General features: G+C 32.2%; 1 protein-coding gene across 1 annotated transcript in view; it reads right to left on the bottom strand.

Moving 5' to 3' along the window:
* LOC143246652 (protein scribble homolog) overlaps window positions 1-18,112 on the bottom strand; it is a 252,713-nt gene that overhangs the window by 67,831 nt on the left and 166,770 nt on the right. The window contains 5 exon segments of the mRNA XM_076493711.1: window positions 33-149; window positions 6,669-6,731; window positions 7,909-8,019; window positions 8,775-9,665; window positions 17,338-17,517. Of these exon segments, the coding sequence (XP_076349826.1) occupies window positions 33-149; window positions 6,669-6,731; window positions 7,909-8,019; window positions 8,775-9,665; window positions 17,338-17,517 (1,362 nt within the window).

Raw genomic sequence — 18,112 nt, forward strand, 5'->3', positions numbered from 1 at the left:
AAATTATTTTTCTGGAATGAACCGTGGCCTACCTGCCAGCCCTTGGGAAGCGGGTCATGCCGAACCGTAAGAATCATCTCGTATGTTGGTGCAAGAAGTTGTAATACAGCGTCTTGGTGGGATACTTTCTGAATGTCTTCACCATTCACCTGAACAGATATTCAGTTAATAAGGTGAGAAATACACCTTTAGAAGCAACATTGCAAATTTTCATACAGCTTCATTAAAATATCAGTTATTGTTTTTGAGTATTTCTAGAACAAGAGCCAGATTTACTTATGAGATAAATAAGTGTATAAATGTTCTCTATAAATAGCTTTTCACCACAGTAACATAATGTTAACAAGCTTAAGACTTTTACCTTTTTAAAGTACTTAACTAAAAAAAAACAACAACCAACAGTTCCTTTATTCTTTACAGAGCCATGGGAACATACCCGTCTTACTTCGGGGCACTGCCACGTAAATATGGATTTTTTTTACCCCATAATGAAATAGTATTCCTTTTCAAACTTACTAAAGTTTACATTTTCAAGTTTCAGATGAGTAATGAAATATTAAAATACATATTTTTCATTTGTTGTTGTGTATCAAAAAATGAACGCACTTCTCTATAAGCCATAAAATAAAAAATATAACTTTCAGCTTTCATATACAATAAACGTTATTTCTTAAAAGCATATAAAGTTTTGTTATGATATGTAATTGGCAGGTATTGAATTATGATCATTTCTGTGTGATATTAAATTACATCTTTCTCATTATTGTGTATCTTCGTGTGTTGCAAATTTTGACTAACTGAAAGTTGGTTTTAGTGTTTTCAGGCTTTTGTTTTAATATAATGAACCGTAATAGTGAAAATGAAAGCCTGAAAACAGTACCAAGAGATAGCCATTCAAGTCCTCTTAATGAATAGAAAACATGTGAAAATCTTTCTAAAAAATTTAAAAGCATTAGAACAGCATAAGAAAAATATACAGCAATGATATTAATAGAGAAACAAATAGAAAAGTTTCTCTGAAAAATTATGATTTGAAAGATGAACACGACTAGAAATACAGAAAACTTGAAAATACATCAGTGAATAAATAGAATACGTCACGAACAAGATGCATGTTAACATAAGTAACATGAAGGATGTGCTTAAACCGCTGTTTATAAAAGTGGATGTCTTGATTGTCGAGGTACAGAGAAACGTGGATGTCTAGATTGTCGAGGTACAGAGAAACGTGGATGTCTAGATTGTCGAGGTACAGAGAAACGTGGATGTCTAGATTGTCACAGTACAGAGAAACGTGGATGTCTAGATTGTCACAGTACAGAGAAACGTGGATGTCTAGAATGTCACAGTACAGAGAAACGTGGATGTCTAGAATGTCACAGTACAGAGAAACGTGGATGTCTAGATTGTCACAGTACAGAGAAACGTGGATGTCTAGAATGTCACAGTACAGAGAAACGTGGATGTCTAGATTGTCACAGTACAGAGAAACGTGGTTGTCTAGATTGTCACAGTACAGAGAAACGTGGTTGTCTAGATTGTCACAGTACAGAGAAACGTGGTTGTCTAGATTGTCACAGTACAGAGAAACGTGGATGTCTAGATTGTCACAGTACAGAGAAACGTGGATGTCTAGAATGTCACAGTACAGAGAAACGTGGATGTCTAGATTGTCACAGTACAGAAAAACGTGGATGTCTAGATTGTCACAGTACAGAGAAACGTGGTTGTCTAGATTGTCACAGTACAGAGAAACGTGGTTGTCTAGATTGTCACAGTACAGAGAAACGTGGTTGTCTAGATTGTCACAGTACAGAGAAACGTGGATGTCTAGATTGTCACAGTACAGAGAAACGTGGATGTCTAGATTGTCACAGTACAGAGAAACGTGGATGTCTAGATTGTCACAGTACAGAGAAACGTGGTTGTCTAGATTGTCACAGTACAGAGAAACGTGGTTGTCTAGATTGTCACAGTACAGAGAAACGTGGTTGTCTAGATTGTCACAGTACAGAGAAACGTGGTTGTCTAGATTGTCACAGTACAGAGAAACGTGGTTGTCTAGATTGTCACAGTACAGAGAAACGTGGATCTCTAGATTGTCACAGTACAGAGAAACGTGGATCTCTAGATTGTCACAGTACAGAGAAACGTGGATCTCTAGATTGTCACAGTACAGAGAAACGTGGATGTCTAGATTGTCACAGTACAGAGAAACGTGGATGTCTAGATTGTCACAGTACAGAGAAACGTGGATGTCTAGATTGTCACAGTACAGAGAAACGTGGTTGTCTAGATTGTCACAGTACAGAGAAACGTGGTTGTCTAGATTGTCACAGTACGGAGAGATGGAGATGTCCAGGTTTTCACAGTAAAGAGAGATGTGAATATGAAAGTTGTTAAAAGCTGACATTTTCTTACACTAAAAATGTATTTCCAATAGGAACTTACCTTTCTCACACAATCCTGAATTGCCTTCTAAGCATTAAAATTCTTTTGCTTACAGCACACCAGTCTTTTATACCTCACAAGTTTCTTGCTATTTCAGAACATATGCTGACCATGTGACTACCCTCCACAAATCACACTGCACCTTCTATACTAGCATAACTAGCTTCCTCTGCTACTGTACAGGAATCCTCACTTTTGAGAACTGGCAAGTACAAAGCCAGAAGCACTAGGATATCAACTGAGAGAAAAGGTAGGAAGTGGGTGAGTGGAGGTAAGAAATATATTTTCAATGTAAGGAAATGCTAACTTCTAAAATAACCTTACCTCTTCTTATCCAAAGATGGAATCCCACATTGTAAAGGTGGAGAAACTGATGAAGGAACATCAATATCCAATTAAGCAGAAAGTGATGGTGCTGAAAGAACAGGTGTGCAATATTATTAAAATAAAGCACACCTGTGGAATAGAAATTCTTCACCCAGTAATTAACAATACAGAGGCACCAAGGAATTCAGAAAGGAGATGTACAACCTTGGGCAATGGGAAAATTGCTGTATAACTATGACTTGAAACAGCCTGGTGTTAACAAATATGGAAAGTCTTTTGTGGAAGCAGCAGTAAGCTTGCTTTTAAACATGTTCCAAGGGTAATGCCTAGGGATACATCATATTATGCCATGTGCAGTCTGTCAAGGCAAAAAATATCCAGGGGATGTACCTTGGGGCAGAAGTAAGGGCAAGGGATGCTGCTCCTGGAAGGACTAGAGCAGATGGAGCTATATCTAATCAGGCCAATATAGAGCAACAAGCAGTATGCAACAAGAAATGGTCTGGAGAGAATTCTGTTTGGAGGGTAGATACATAATTGTAAACCTCTCCAAACCTAAATGACTGCATCTAGCCACAGAGCTGAAGGATGTGGAACCAAAAGGAAACAATTTTTGGCATCCCAGTTGAGAACATTGCCATCAAAATGCCCACAGAAGAAGGAATCACTCTACGGGGAGGACTTAATTGAGTTGAGATAATCAACTGACCACCAGATTTATGAAGCCAGAAAGATGACACACCAAGATTACTATGTGGTGATCACAGGCCCAGTGAAGAAAATTCAGTGCCTGAAAACAGAGATCTGAATTGGGTTCCTCCTTGCTTAGTGATATGGCTGACAACAGTGAAATAGCAGGAATAAACTAAAACCACCTGTCACCTCAGAAGAAAATGATACAGAATCCAACAAACTGCCAATAGTCCTATGATGTTGAAATGCAGAGTAGCTTCCTTGACAGACTACTGTCCACAAATCTCTTGGGAATCAAGGAAAGTCCTCAACCCACTAAAAAAAGCATCAGTAAGCAGATGATACTCCAGATAAGTTGGAGTAATGGGAACTCCCACCATGGTCAGTACCCTGTTGAAAAATCAAGCAGGCCAGTCATAATCCTGGGAGGAATGGTTATAGGATGGTTTAAGGGACCATGGGATAGGTTTTACTGGTTGAGAAGCATTCAGTGAAGGGAACGATTGTGAGCTCAACCAAGAAAATGAGAGCTTCCAAGGATAACTACCCCCCCCCAAAAAAAAAAAGAGAGATAGATAGAGAGAATCCCTTGTGCAGTGAGAACATGAGAAGGTAGAACCATTCAGACTGTTCACACCATATCTCTGAGCCAGCGTGGGGAAGAGTGGGCCCAACAAAGATGAGAATGGAATCAGAAAATTCCATTCAATTAGCAAAAGAATGTACAACTCAACAAAACACAGAACCAAAAAGAACCAAATGGTAGAGCCCAGAACTGGAAGACACAACTCATGTGGATGAAATGAAGAAAATATGATGTGGGAACAGTTAGAATATGAAAATAGGCATTTGTCATGACAATTTGGTCATCCAGAACCCCAGGGAAAAAAAACAACTACACAAAGCGAGAGGTAGGACTCCATGGTGAAGCAGTTGTTTCCAGAAAAAGAGCAATTAGGATAAATCTATGATGAGTTTCTAAGTTCCCACATGTTAAATAATAACAAATAGATAAGAGTGAAACCCAAATTGAGACAGCACCGCCCAATCAACAGTCCTTTTGTAGAGGAGAGCTTGAACAGACTATGCAACACAACTGGAAGTACAATGCCAAGAAGAGGGGAAGAAAATTGGGGGAGTGGATAGGGGATAAGAAGAACTGAAGACAAAGACCCTCACATAGAACCCCCAAATCTGTTGTTAAGAGTAGCCAAAATGACACAACTACACATACTTAAAACAAGTACTCTTTACTAACAAAACCTATAAATTTGTAAGTTCTACAAAAATACAAAAAAAAACATACCTGCAAAACTGTTACATTCGACCTAAAACATAAATTAATAAGCAATGCCTAAAGTACAAAACCACTAAAAGACAGGTAAATAAATATAACCTACTTATAAGTCCACCCAAAGAACCTACAAGACAAAGGATACAAAAGTAAAACTTACCCTAAAGAACATGAGAAGAATAAGGCACCTGGTTAATAATAACAATTTGGGACTGAAATATAATCTTCAATTAGATGTGGCTAGTGATAACAAAAAAAGAACTTAACAAACTGAAAGATATAAACAGTGAAAAGAAATATACATAACAAACCAACCCATTAACGAATTTGATCAAAGTTATAATTACCCAAACAGCAATTGTCACAAAAAAAAATATACTGAAAATTACACAAAAACAAAGTAATAATCAAATTCTAAATGCAAATTTAAATAAAAGTAGCTTTTTTGGTAAACTAATTAAAAAAAACATACTTGCCAAATACTGAGCAGAGAAGATATGAAAGACCTAAACTATCACATGTAGAAATTAGGTCAATCCAAACAAACTTACTAAAGATGTATATACTTATTGGAAATGAGGAATGCATGCTGAAATACCCAGACCTCCTGGAGAAAAGAGCAATATCTAACCTTGGCAGGATAACAAATGGAAAGTGCCATAGAAAGAATTTGTCACTCAGTAGTTACATCCTTCCTGACAAAAAAGCATAATATGAAAAGACGAAACTGTTGAGTAAACCCACTACAAACTAAAACGTGTGCTTCCATAACAGACATGGTCAACCTGGGGACTCATGTCAGAACCATTGTCCACCACTGTGAAAACTAAATCATCCACCATACTAAATCTTGCATTCACGTGAACTATTTAGAATTCAGAAAACAGAAATATGTCTAAAACAAATGAGTAGAAACAATGGAAATCAAACACAAGTAGATGAAACCGATATAAACTTGTGGTCAAGCATAATCCAAAATTTTGTAGTTATGTGGACAACTAGATATAAGTTTATACATAAGAATGTGAATTGAGAAAGTGAGGATCACTCTAAGATAACAGAGGGAGCTACCTGTGCTAGCACAGTAACATTGGTGGAGGGTAGTCACATGATCACAGAATGTTCCAAAATAATGAGAAACTGATGGGTTATGAAAGACTGGTGTGCTGTCAGAAATAAACTTTCTGAAATGGTTAGAGGGCAATCTAGAATTGAGATAACTTTGGGTGAGAAGAGGTAAGACAATTTCAGAATATGGATGTTACAACAGAAAACAATGTGAAGATCAAGGTGTCACTATTTCTTAAACAAAACTGACACTAAAATGCTTTGTACAAGTAAACAGTGGTAAACACTGTCAGGAGAAAAATTTGGGATTTGAAATTTGTTTCTCCAGAAAAGCTAACCCTAAGACATTTCTTCTGATATAGCAGTTTTTATATCTGGATAATATCTTACCATCCTGACTGCCATATAAGTTATCCAGTTTTATAACCTGCAAAGAACTTTAGTATTTCTGTTTATACAAAAATTACTGTTTTAATATGTAAAACAAATCACCATGTTTTATTTCTCCTGGATATTTAACATTATTATTTTTTGTAACTGTTAAGAAACTTGAATAGTCTCTCATTTATTCAACATAAAAAGTTTTCGTACACATCTAAAACCCAATGACATATTACATTTCATACCAGACTATTTCATTACAGATTACCTCAATTTTCCTTATAAAGGGCAAACTGAATTTACTGTTATTTTATATAATTCTATATTTCTTAAGTACAAATAATCCCATTCTATATATTTTTCATAATTCAATTACATAAACAGCTTGCTTTACAATGTTTTCTGAGAGACTTAGTGCCACTTTGCTTTCAAATATTACAGCTCTGAATTTTACCTTTAGTAGCCGGTCTCCCACACGCAGTTTCTCTGATTTTGCAGCGGTGCTATTAGGAACAATCTATAAGAGAACAACAGTCCCATCAGAACTCTATTCATTTTCTCGTACTGAGTCAACTCAATCTGCACAAACAAAGCATCATTAATTTGAAGTTACACTTATGTTTAAATTTAATCAAATAGGTTCCATGAGTCTCTCTTATGTTTATGTTTAATCAAATAGGTTCCATGACTCTCTCTTATGTTTACAACAAGTTCTATGATTCATACTCATATTTACACTTAATTAAACAGGCTACATGGTTCATATTATATTTATATTGAACACAAAACTCCACAATTTCCAATTATGGTAAACAAGTCTTCTAACACACTTTATACAACAATGGTAAATAATGTTTTCAATAAATTTTATTCAACAATGGTAAATAATGTTTTCAATAAATTTTATACAACAATGGTAAATAATGTTTTCAATAAATTTTATACAACAATGGTAAATAATGTTTTCAATAAATTTTATACAACAATGGTAAATAATGTTTTCAATAAATTTTATACAACAATGGTAAATAATGCTTCTAATAAATTTAATTCAAAAATAGTAAACAATTTAATCCAGTGATAAATGAATCTTCTAATACACTAAATCCAAGAGTTTTTTAGAAACTGTTCTGACTCTCTTATCCCAATAACAACCATAAGTTCTAACATACTTCTTCCAACAATGTTAAATGCCTCTTAATAAATTAAGTTTTGAATTTCCTTATGTTTTTTACAAACATGCTTGTGTGTTTAAAGTTTAAAATAAGCAGTAAAAGTGTAAAAAAACACAGTGGTTTATAAAACTTCATACAAATTTGAAGGAAAGAAAAAAGTAAAACCCCTATGTTTTTTTATTACTTGAAGCTATACATCTAGACCTGATTTATTTAAGAATTGGTTCATGTGTTGTAAATCATAAAAGCAACTTCAGAAAGTAAAAATTTATTTTCACTACCTGTGAACAGATTACATTACATGCAGGATTAAACAATACTTCCATTGAATATATTTACACAATTAAGAATTATTTCTTAACAACTGACAGTACTTTGTTTTTTCCTGTCATGATACACAGATAATGCTCCTGTTAAAAATATTCATAACATTTTAGTTTCTTAATATTCACACAGTACTGTAATTTATATGAAATTTAAACAACAAAACATTAACTTACATCTAGGTATAAACCATACCTTAGAAATAAAAATTCCAGGTTCACCTTGACCAAATGGATGGCACGGACGGTCAGCACCTCCTATAATACTGAGACCTAAGGGACCCCCTGCTTTTATGAGTTTAACGTCCTGAAACAAAGTGAAAAAAATTTAATCAATTCTGGACTCTTACTCCTATTACTCCTGTTTACCAAAGACACGCAACTTAAAACTTAAGAAGTATAATCATTGTTAAGATAACAATGATTGGAAAAGTTTAACAAATTACATTACAAGATCTCAGATACATATAAATATTATTATAAAATGGATTAAATTTACAATAAAATACACTACTATCACTAGACACAAAGTCTACTAAAGTTGAATATGACAAAACTTGAAGAGTATGTCATAAATCAGATAATCTGGTTTTAGATCTAAATGTGGCGAAATTAATTACCAAATGCCAATACGGATGATTTTTGTGTTGCCGTCAAATTCTGTGTAGGTAAAATTATTTATTACTAATGCAGATGAATCGAGTGTAATATGTTAGAAAATGTAATGGATTTTACATTTATTCAACAAACAGGAGTTACTGTACAAATACAGTAGAGACTCAAAGATGTGTGAAGGGTGAAAAAAACAACTTCTCTTTGCTAAAATGCTATTTTAGACTTTTTTTACTTATATTTGAGATTAATAGACAAAATCTTAGAAAAACTATAACTGTTGAAAGCTTACAACTCATCTCTTTCAAGTTAAGAGGAAAACTTAAGGTTTTAAAGAATTAGGCTTGTGAAGTAAAAGAATGATTTTTAGATTGCACTGAAGAAAAGTCATGTGGCACAGTCATCATTAAGAAAGATGAAAACGTTACAAACATTCACGGGAAATCTAACCTCTTCAACTGGAGCAGGTAGAGCCAGGATATTGCTGGTGTATCGAGTACTGACAGTTTCTGTGTATGTCGATCGAGTGATGGTTTCTGTAAAAGTTCCAAGGCCTTTAGGTGGAGGGGGAAATTCAGGTCCAACTGGAACAGGAGGATCTGGCTGTTGAATGGTAACTGTCACTAGAGGGCCAGGTAGTCGAGGAGTTGAACTGGTTTCAGCCATGTCTGAAACTGCTGTGGTCGATAGGTGTGAAGGAACATTTTGGTTAAACTCCCAGTACATTTGTGGTTTTTGTGAATGAGATAAGTGTACCTGAGGTTCAAAATTGGAATCTTCAGAAGCTAAAACTTTTGGTGGTTGTGAGTGTACAATATCAGAGTTTTGTAAATGAGCTAGTTCAGAATGCTGTGAATGACCTGACATGACCTGGCCCTGAGGGTTGGAAAGCTTTTCTTGTATGCCTGAGAGAGGCACATGGTTTACAGGTTCAGGTCCTTGAACTGGACTGCTGGTGTATGTGGCCTGAGTGAATTGTGAATGTGGATTGGCAACAGTGAAACATGCAAAATTACTAGGTCTCACAAACTGAGAGGAAGTGGTAAAAACAGTTGTGTGAGAAAATGGACTAGTTGCAGTAGTAGTAGTAGTTTGAGTGGTAGCAGTATGACATGATGATGACCCAACAGTTTCATTCCTCAAGCCAGGCAACTTGGTATAAATAGAATACATTGGGCGTCCATCTGTTTTGTAGCTGCCTAAATATGATGGTCTATTGGCCATGTATGAGTTTGCAGAATAGAGGCTGGTATAAGGCTTTGGCATTCCGAACACTTTAGCAGATTTTTCAGTAGGTTTGGAAACAACATTCTTTGGTTCTTTGGAATCCTTAGGGACTAACTATAAATACAAATAGTTACAATTAAAGAAGAACCACTAAATCAACAACATGAGACCAATATCATAACACTCAAACAGAAAAACAAAATGTTAGATTATTAATAACATTGAAATAACTACTATAATTTAAACAAAAAGGAAAAACACCAAAATTTAAAGATATTTAGTTCATAACATTATATATCACAATCAACAAAAACAAATGGTTTATATCACATAATATGTAAGATGAACAGTTCATTAATACACACTTATATACACACTTAATACACACTTATATCACATAATAAGTAAGATGAACAGTTCATTAATACACACTTAATACACACTTACATCACATAATAAGTAAGATGAACAGTTCATTAATACACACTTAATACACACTTATATCACATAATAAGTAAGATGAACAGTTCATTAACACACACTTATATCACATAATAAGTAAGATGAACAGTTCATTAATACACACTTATATCACATAATAAGTACGATGAACAGTTCATTAATACACACTTAATACACACTTATATCACATAATAAGTAAGATGAACAGTTCATTAATACACACTTATATACACACTTAATACACACTTATATCACATAATAAGTAAGATGAACAGTTCATTAATACACACTTATATACACACTTAATACACACTTATATCACATAATAAGTAAGATGAACAGTTCATTAATACACACTTATATACACACTTATATCACATAATAAGTAAGATGAACAGTTCATTAATACACACTTAATACACACTTATATACACACTTATATCACATAATAAGTAAGATGAACAGTTCATTAATACACACTTAATACACACTTATATCACATAATAAGTAAGATGAACAGTTCATTAATACACACTTATATCACATAATAAGTAAGATGAACAGTTCATTAATACACACTTAATACACACTTATATACACACTTAATACACAGTTATATCACATAATAAGTAAGATGAACAGTTCATTAATACACACTTATATACACACTTATATCACATAATAAGTAAGATGAACAGTTCATTAATACACACTTAATACACACTTATATACACACTTAATACACACTTATATCACATAATAAGTAAGATGAACAGTTCATTAATACACACTTAATACACACTTATATCACATAATAAGTAAGATGAACAGTTCATTAATACACACTTAATACACACTTATATACACACTTAATACACACTTATATCACATAATAAGTAAGATGAACAGTTCATTAATACACACTTATATCACATAATAAGTAAGATGAACAGTTCATTAATACATACTTATACACACACTTAATACACACTTATATCACATAATAAGTAAGATGAACAGTTCATTAATACACACTTATATCACATAATAAGTAAGATGAACAGTTCATTAATACACACTTAATACACACTTAATACACACTTATATCACATAATAAGTAAGATGAACAGTTCATTAATACACACTTATATCACATAATAAGTAAGATGAACAGTTCATTAATACACACTTAATACACACTTAATACACACTTATATCACATAATAAGTAAGATGAACAGTTCATTAATACACACTTAATACACACTTATATCACATAATAAGTAAGATGAACAGTTCATTAATACACACTTATATCACATAATAAGTAAGATGAACAGTTCATTATTACACACTTCACATTAAACTTTAAAGTCAGAGATAAAAAATTATTTTATTCTAAAATCACATGAAAAATGTAGTAATGAAACAATATCAAATACTGGTTAGAGAGAGAACAAATCTATGTAGTTTAAATAATACTACAGAAGACTTAACATTACACAAACTCATTCAGACTACATACAACCATTACAAACAATCAAAATATTACATACAACCATTACAAACAATCAAAACATTACATACAACATATGTAGTTTAAATAATACTACAGAAGACTTAACATTACAAGAGTAGCTGCTACAAACTCATTCAGACTACATACAACCGTTACCAAACAATCAAAACATTACATACAACATATGTAGTTTAAATAATACTACAGAAGACTTAACACTACAAGAGTAGCTGCTACAAACTCATTCAGACTACATACAACCGTTACCAAACAATCAAAACATTACATACAACATATGTAGTTTAAATAATACTACAGAAGACTTAACACTACAAGAGTAGCTGCTACAAACTCATTCAGACTACATACAACCGTTACAAACAATCAAAACATTACATACAACATATGTAGTTTAAATAATACTACAGAAGACTTAACATTACAAGAGTAGCTGCTACAAACTCATTCAGACTACATACAACCATTACAAACAACCAAAACATTACATACAACCATTACAAACAATCAAAACATTACATACAACATATGTAGTTTAAATAATACTACAGAAGACTTAACACTACAAGAGTAGCTGCTACAAACTCATTCAGACTACATACAACCGTTACAAACAATCAAAACATTACATACAACCATTACAAACAATTAAAATATTACATACAACATATGTAGTTTAAATAATACTACAGAAGACTTAACACTACAAGAGTAGCTGCTACAAACTCATTCAGACTACATACAACCATTACAAACAATCAAAACATTACATACAACATATGTAGTTTAAATAATACTACAGAAGACTTAACACTACAAGAGTAGCTGCTACAAACTCATTCAGACTACATACAACCGTTACAAACAATCAAAACATTACATACAACCATTACAAACAATTAAAATATTACATACAACATATGTAGTTTAAATAATACTACAGAAGACTTAACATTACAAGAGTAGCTGCTACAAACTCATTCAGACTACATACAACCGTTACCAAACAATCAAAACATTACATACAACATATGTGGTTTAAATAATACTACAGAGACTTAACATTACAAGGTGGCTGCTACAAACTCATTCAGACTACATACAACCATTACCAAACAATCAAAACATTACATACAACATATGTAGTTTAAATAATACTACAGAAGACTTAACACTACAAGAGTAGCTGCTACAAACTCATTCAGACTACATACAACCATTACAAACAATCAAAACATTACATACAACATATGTAGTTTAAATAATACTACAGAGACTTAACACTACAAGGTAGCTGCTACAAACTCATTCAGACTACATACAACCGTTACAAACAATCAAAACATTACATACAACCATTACAAACAATTAAAATATTACATACAACATATGTAGTTTAAATAATACTACAGAAGACTTAACATTACAAGAGTAGCTGCTACAAACTCATTCAGACTACATACAACCGTTACCAAACAATCAAAACATTACATACAACATATGTAGTTTAAATAATACTACAGAAGACTTAACATTACAAGAGTAGCTGCTACAAACTCATTCAGACTACATACAACCATTACCAAACAATCAAAACATTACATACAACATATGTAGTTTAAATAATACTACAGAAGACTTAACACTACAAGAGTAGCTGCTACAAACTCATTCAGACTACATACAACCATTACAAACAATCAAAACATTACATACAACATATGTAGTTTAAATAATACTACAGAAGACTTAACACTACAAGAGTAGCTGCTACAAACTCATTCAGACTACATACAACCGTTACAAACAATCAAAACATTACATACAACCATTACAAACAATTAAAATATTACATACAACATATGTAGTTTAAATAATACTACAGAAGACTTAACATTACAAGAGTAGCTGCTACAAACTCATTCAGACTACATACAACCGTTACAAACAATCAAAACATTACATACAACCATTACAAACAATTAAAATATTACATACAACATATGTAGTTTAAATAATACTACAGAAGACTTAACATTACAAGGTAGCTGCTACAAACTCATTCAGACTACATACAACCGTTACAAACAATCAAAACATTACATACAACCATTACAAACAATTAAAACATTACATACAACATATGTAGTTTAAATAATACTACAGAAGACTTAACATTACAAGAGTGGCTGCTACAAACTCATTCAGACTACATACAACCGTTACAAACAATCAAAACATTACATACAACCATTACAAACAATTAAAACATTACATACAACATATGTAGTTTAAATAATACTACAGAAGACTTAACATTACAAGAGTAGCTGCTACAAACTCATTCAGACTACATACAACCGTTACAAACAATCAAAACATTACATACAACCATTACAAACAATTAAAATATTACATACAACATATGTAGTTTAAATAATACTACAGAAGACTTAACATTACAAGAGTAGCTGCTACAAACTCATTCAGACTACATACAACCATTACTAAACAACCAAAACATTACATACAACCGTTACAAACAATTAAAATATTACATACAACATATGTAGTTTAAATAATACTACAGAAGACTTAACATTACAAGAGTAGCTGCTACAAACTCATTCAGACTACATACAACCATTACAAACAATCAAAACATTACATACAACCATTACAAACAATCAAAACATTACATACAACATATGTAGTTTAAATAATACTACAGAAGACTTAACATTACAAGAGTAGCTGCTACAAACTCATTCAGACTACATACAACCATTACAAACAATCAAAACATTACATACAACCGTTACAAACAATTAAAATATTACATACAACATATGTAGTTTAAATAATACTACAGAAGACTTAACATTACAAGAGTAGCTGCTACAAACTCATTCAGACTACATACAACCATTACAAACAATCAAAACATTACATACAACATATGTAGTTTAAATAATACTACAGAAGACTTAACATTACAAGAGTAGCTGCTACAAACTCATTCAGACTACATACAACCGTTACAAACAACCAAAACATTACATACAACCATTACAAACAACCAAAACATTACATACAACATATGTAGTTTAAATAATACTACAGAAGACTTAACATTACAAGAGTAGCTGCTACAAACTCATTCAGACTACATACAACCATTACTAAACAACCAAAACATTACATACAACATATGTAGTTTAAATAATACTACAGAAGACTTAACATTACAAGAGTAGCTGCTACAAACTCATTCAGACTACATACAACCGTTACAAACAACCAAAACATTACATACAACCATTACAAACAATTAAAATATTACATACAACATATGTAGTTTAAATAATACTACAGAAGACTTAACATTACAAGAGTAGCTGCTACAAACTCATTCAGACTACATACAACCATTACAAACAACCAAAACATTACATACAACCATTACTAACAATCAAAATATTACATACAACATATGTAGTTTAAATAATACTACAGAAGACTTAACATTACAAGAGTAGCTGCTACAAACTCATTCAGACTACATACAACCATTACTAAACAACCAAAACATTCTGTACAACCATTACTAAACAATTAAAACATTCTGTACAACCATTACAAACAATTAAAATATTACATACAACCATTACAAACAATTAAAATATTACGTACAACCATTACTAAACAACCAAAACATTCTGTACAATCATTACTAAACAATCAAAACATTACATACAACCATTACAAACAATCAAAACATTACATACAACCATTACAAACAATTAAAATATTACGTACAACTGTTACCAAATGATCAAAATGTTATACAAATAAGATACCGGGTGCAACCATTACCAAATGACCCAAATGTTATACAAATAAGATACTGGGTGCAACCATTACCAAATGACCTAAATGTTATACAAATAAGATACTGGGTGCAACCATTACCAAATGACCCAAATGTTATACAAATAAGATACTGGGTGCAACTATTACCAAATGATCCAAATGTTATACAAATAAGATACTGGGTGCAACCATTACCAAATGACCCAAATGTTATACAAATAAGATACTGGGTGCAACTATTACCAAATGATCCAAATGTTATACAAATAAGATACTGGGTACAACCATTACCAAATGACCTAAATGTTATACAAATAAGATACTGGGTGCAACCATTACCAAATGACCTAAATGTTATACAAATAAGATACTGGGTGCAACCATTACCAAATGACCTAAATGTTATACAAATAAGATACTGGGTGCAACCATTACCAAATGACCTAAATGTTATACAAATAAGATACTGGGTACAACTATTACCAAATGACCTAAATGTTATACAAATAAGATACTAGGTACAACCATTGATGTCAAGAAAACCCACTTGTAGAGAAATATATATGCAAAAACGGCTCGTTTGGGTTGAGAAAATATTTTATATACAAGAGCGAACAACGTTTCGACCTTCTTCGGTCATCGTTAGGTTCACAAAGAAACGTTGTTTGCTAAACTATGTAAAATATTTTCTCAACCCAAACGAGCCGTCTTTGCATATATATGGGTACAACCATTACCAAATGACCTAAATGTTATACAAATAAAATATTCTGCATAACCATTACAAGATCACTATTTGGTTATAACTCTTTAAATCAGATTCCATAGACTGAATAATTTTTTTCTTTAGTGACAATTGCATAACATATTTTTTGTGCTACCACTTAGCAAATTAATTTATCTAATTACATACAAATAGTTTTTGATACATTATATCCAAGTTCAACTTTCACATTATTTAACCCTTTGCTGCCTGGAAAAACAAAATATGAATAATTACATTCTGAAGAAATGGTAGTTATTAGCATAATTAAATCTATGCTTTGAAAAACAAATTTTTATCAATTGATAAATGCAACATTTATGTTTTTCACATAGGTAAGTTAGAGCTTGTTATTTTTCTTTACAAATTAAACTACACAGATGCTATAAAATGAAAAAATATATATATTCTAAGATATTTTGGAGTTGTTGAAATATAGCTAAAACATTTTAAAATGAAGTTTTATATCCAGGGTTCACTCAAAGTTTACACAGGTCATGATAGAATTAAAGTTTAATACCATTACTCTGTGGACCGATTACATGTTTAATACCATTACTCTGTGGACCAATTAAATGTTTAATACCATTACTCTGTGGATCGATTAAATGTTTAATACCGTTACTCTGTGGACCGATTAAATGTTTAATACCGTTACTCTGTGGACCGATTAAATGTTTAATACCGTTACTCTGTGGACCGATTAAATGTTTAATACCGTTACTCTGTGGACCGATTAAATGTTTAATACCGTTACTCTGTGGACCGATTAAATGTTTAATACCGTTACTCTGTGGACCGATTAAATGTTTAATACCGTTACTCTGTGGACCGATTAAATGTTTAATACCGTTACTCTGTGGACCGATTAAATGTCTCATCATAGAATACAATTTTGTTTTTAATGACTTGCAATGTCTTTTATTAAATATAACCTTAAAAGCGAATTTTGCAGTAATGCAAGATTTTTAGCAGAAATGTCTTTTCCTGTTCCTTTCAAATTATTTCACATAAAAAGTCATAAAACAGTCTCACAGTGTCAGTATTACATACACATAAGCTTCATTATCCTTCTCAGTTATGAGAAATGAACACTGAACTGTTCTAATTCTTAAAGGTTTTTTTTGTTTTATTTTTTATGTGTGGTCTTACATGATCTCGCTGAACAACAAGTCGGACAAATCTCTCCAGTCCCACAAGCATGCTAACTGCTTGGTCATGACGGGCATCTTCTACATCGACTCCATTAATAGACAAAATTTTATCACCAACTTTCAACTTTCCATCTTTAGCAGCTGGTCCATTTTCAGTTATACAAGAGATGAAAATACCCTGTAAAAAATTAGTTCAAATATTTCTTTCTGAATATATACACACTGCATGAATAGACAACTAAAATAATTATATATAGAGACAGAGGAAGACCAAAAGAGAAATAACAATAATACATTTCAAACTGAACAGACAAAGGTAAACCTTAAAAAGAATAATAAATAACTTTTTGTTTCTTTAAATTACGGAAAAAAAAAAACAACTTTTTTTGCAAGAAGAAACCATTTACAGATGATGACGGAACATGTTACTGCTTTCACTGTACATTCTCTAAATTAATGATGCCTCTCATGTAGTTTATATCTGTTACTATATTTTCAGTTCTGAAACTAGATGTGGCAAAGAGTTCTTATACCAGTTCTTGTTAGGGCCATTTTAAGAAGTCTCAGTTTCTCAGAATATTGGTGCACTTCTTCTACCTGAGAGTTAATTCTTAGAGGAACTCAGCATCAGGTACCATATGAGGGGAACTAAATCTTTAAGTTTCTTTCTGAACTACTCAAAACCACCAATAACTTGTAACTACACTTCTAATATTACAGCTTTCTGAACATCTCATAGTTGGTTTCTGGATATTTCAAACCACTAATCATTT

Source organism: Tachypleus tridentatus, chromosome 3 (assembly GCF_004210375.1).
Source record: "Tachypleus tridentatus isolate NWPU-2018 chromosome 3, ASM421037v1, whole genome shotgun sequence".
Taxonomy (NCBI): Eukaryota; Metazoa; Arthropoda; class Merostomata; order Xiphosura; family Limulidae; genus Tachypleus; species Tachypleus tridentatus.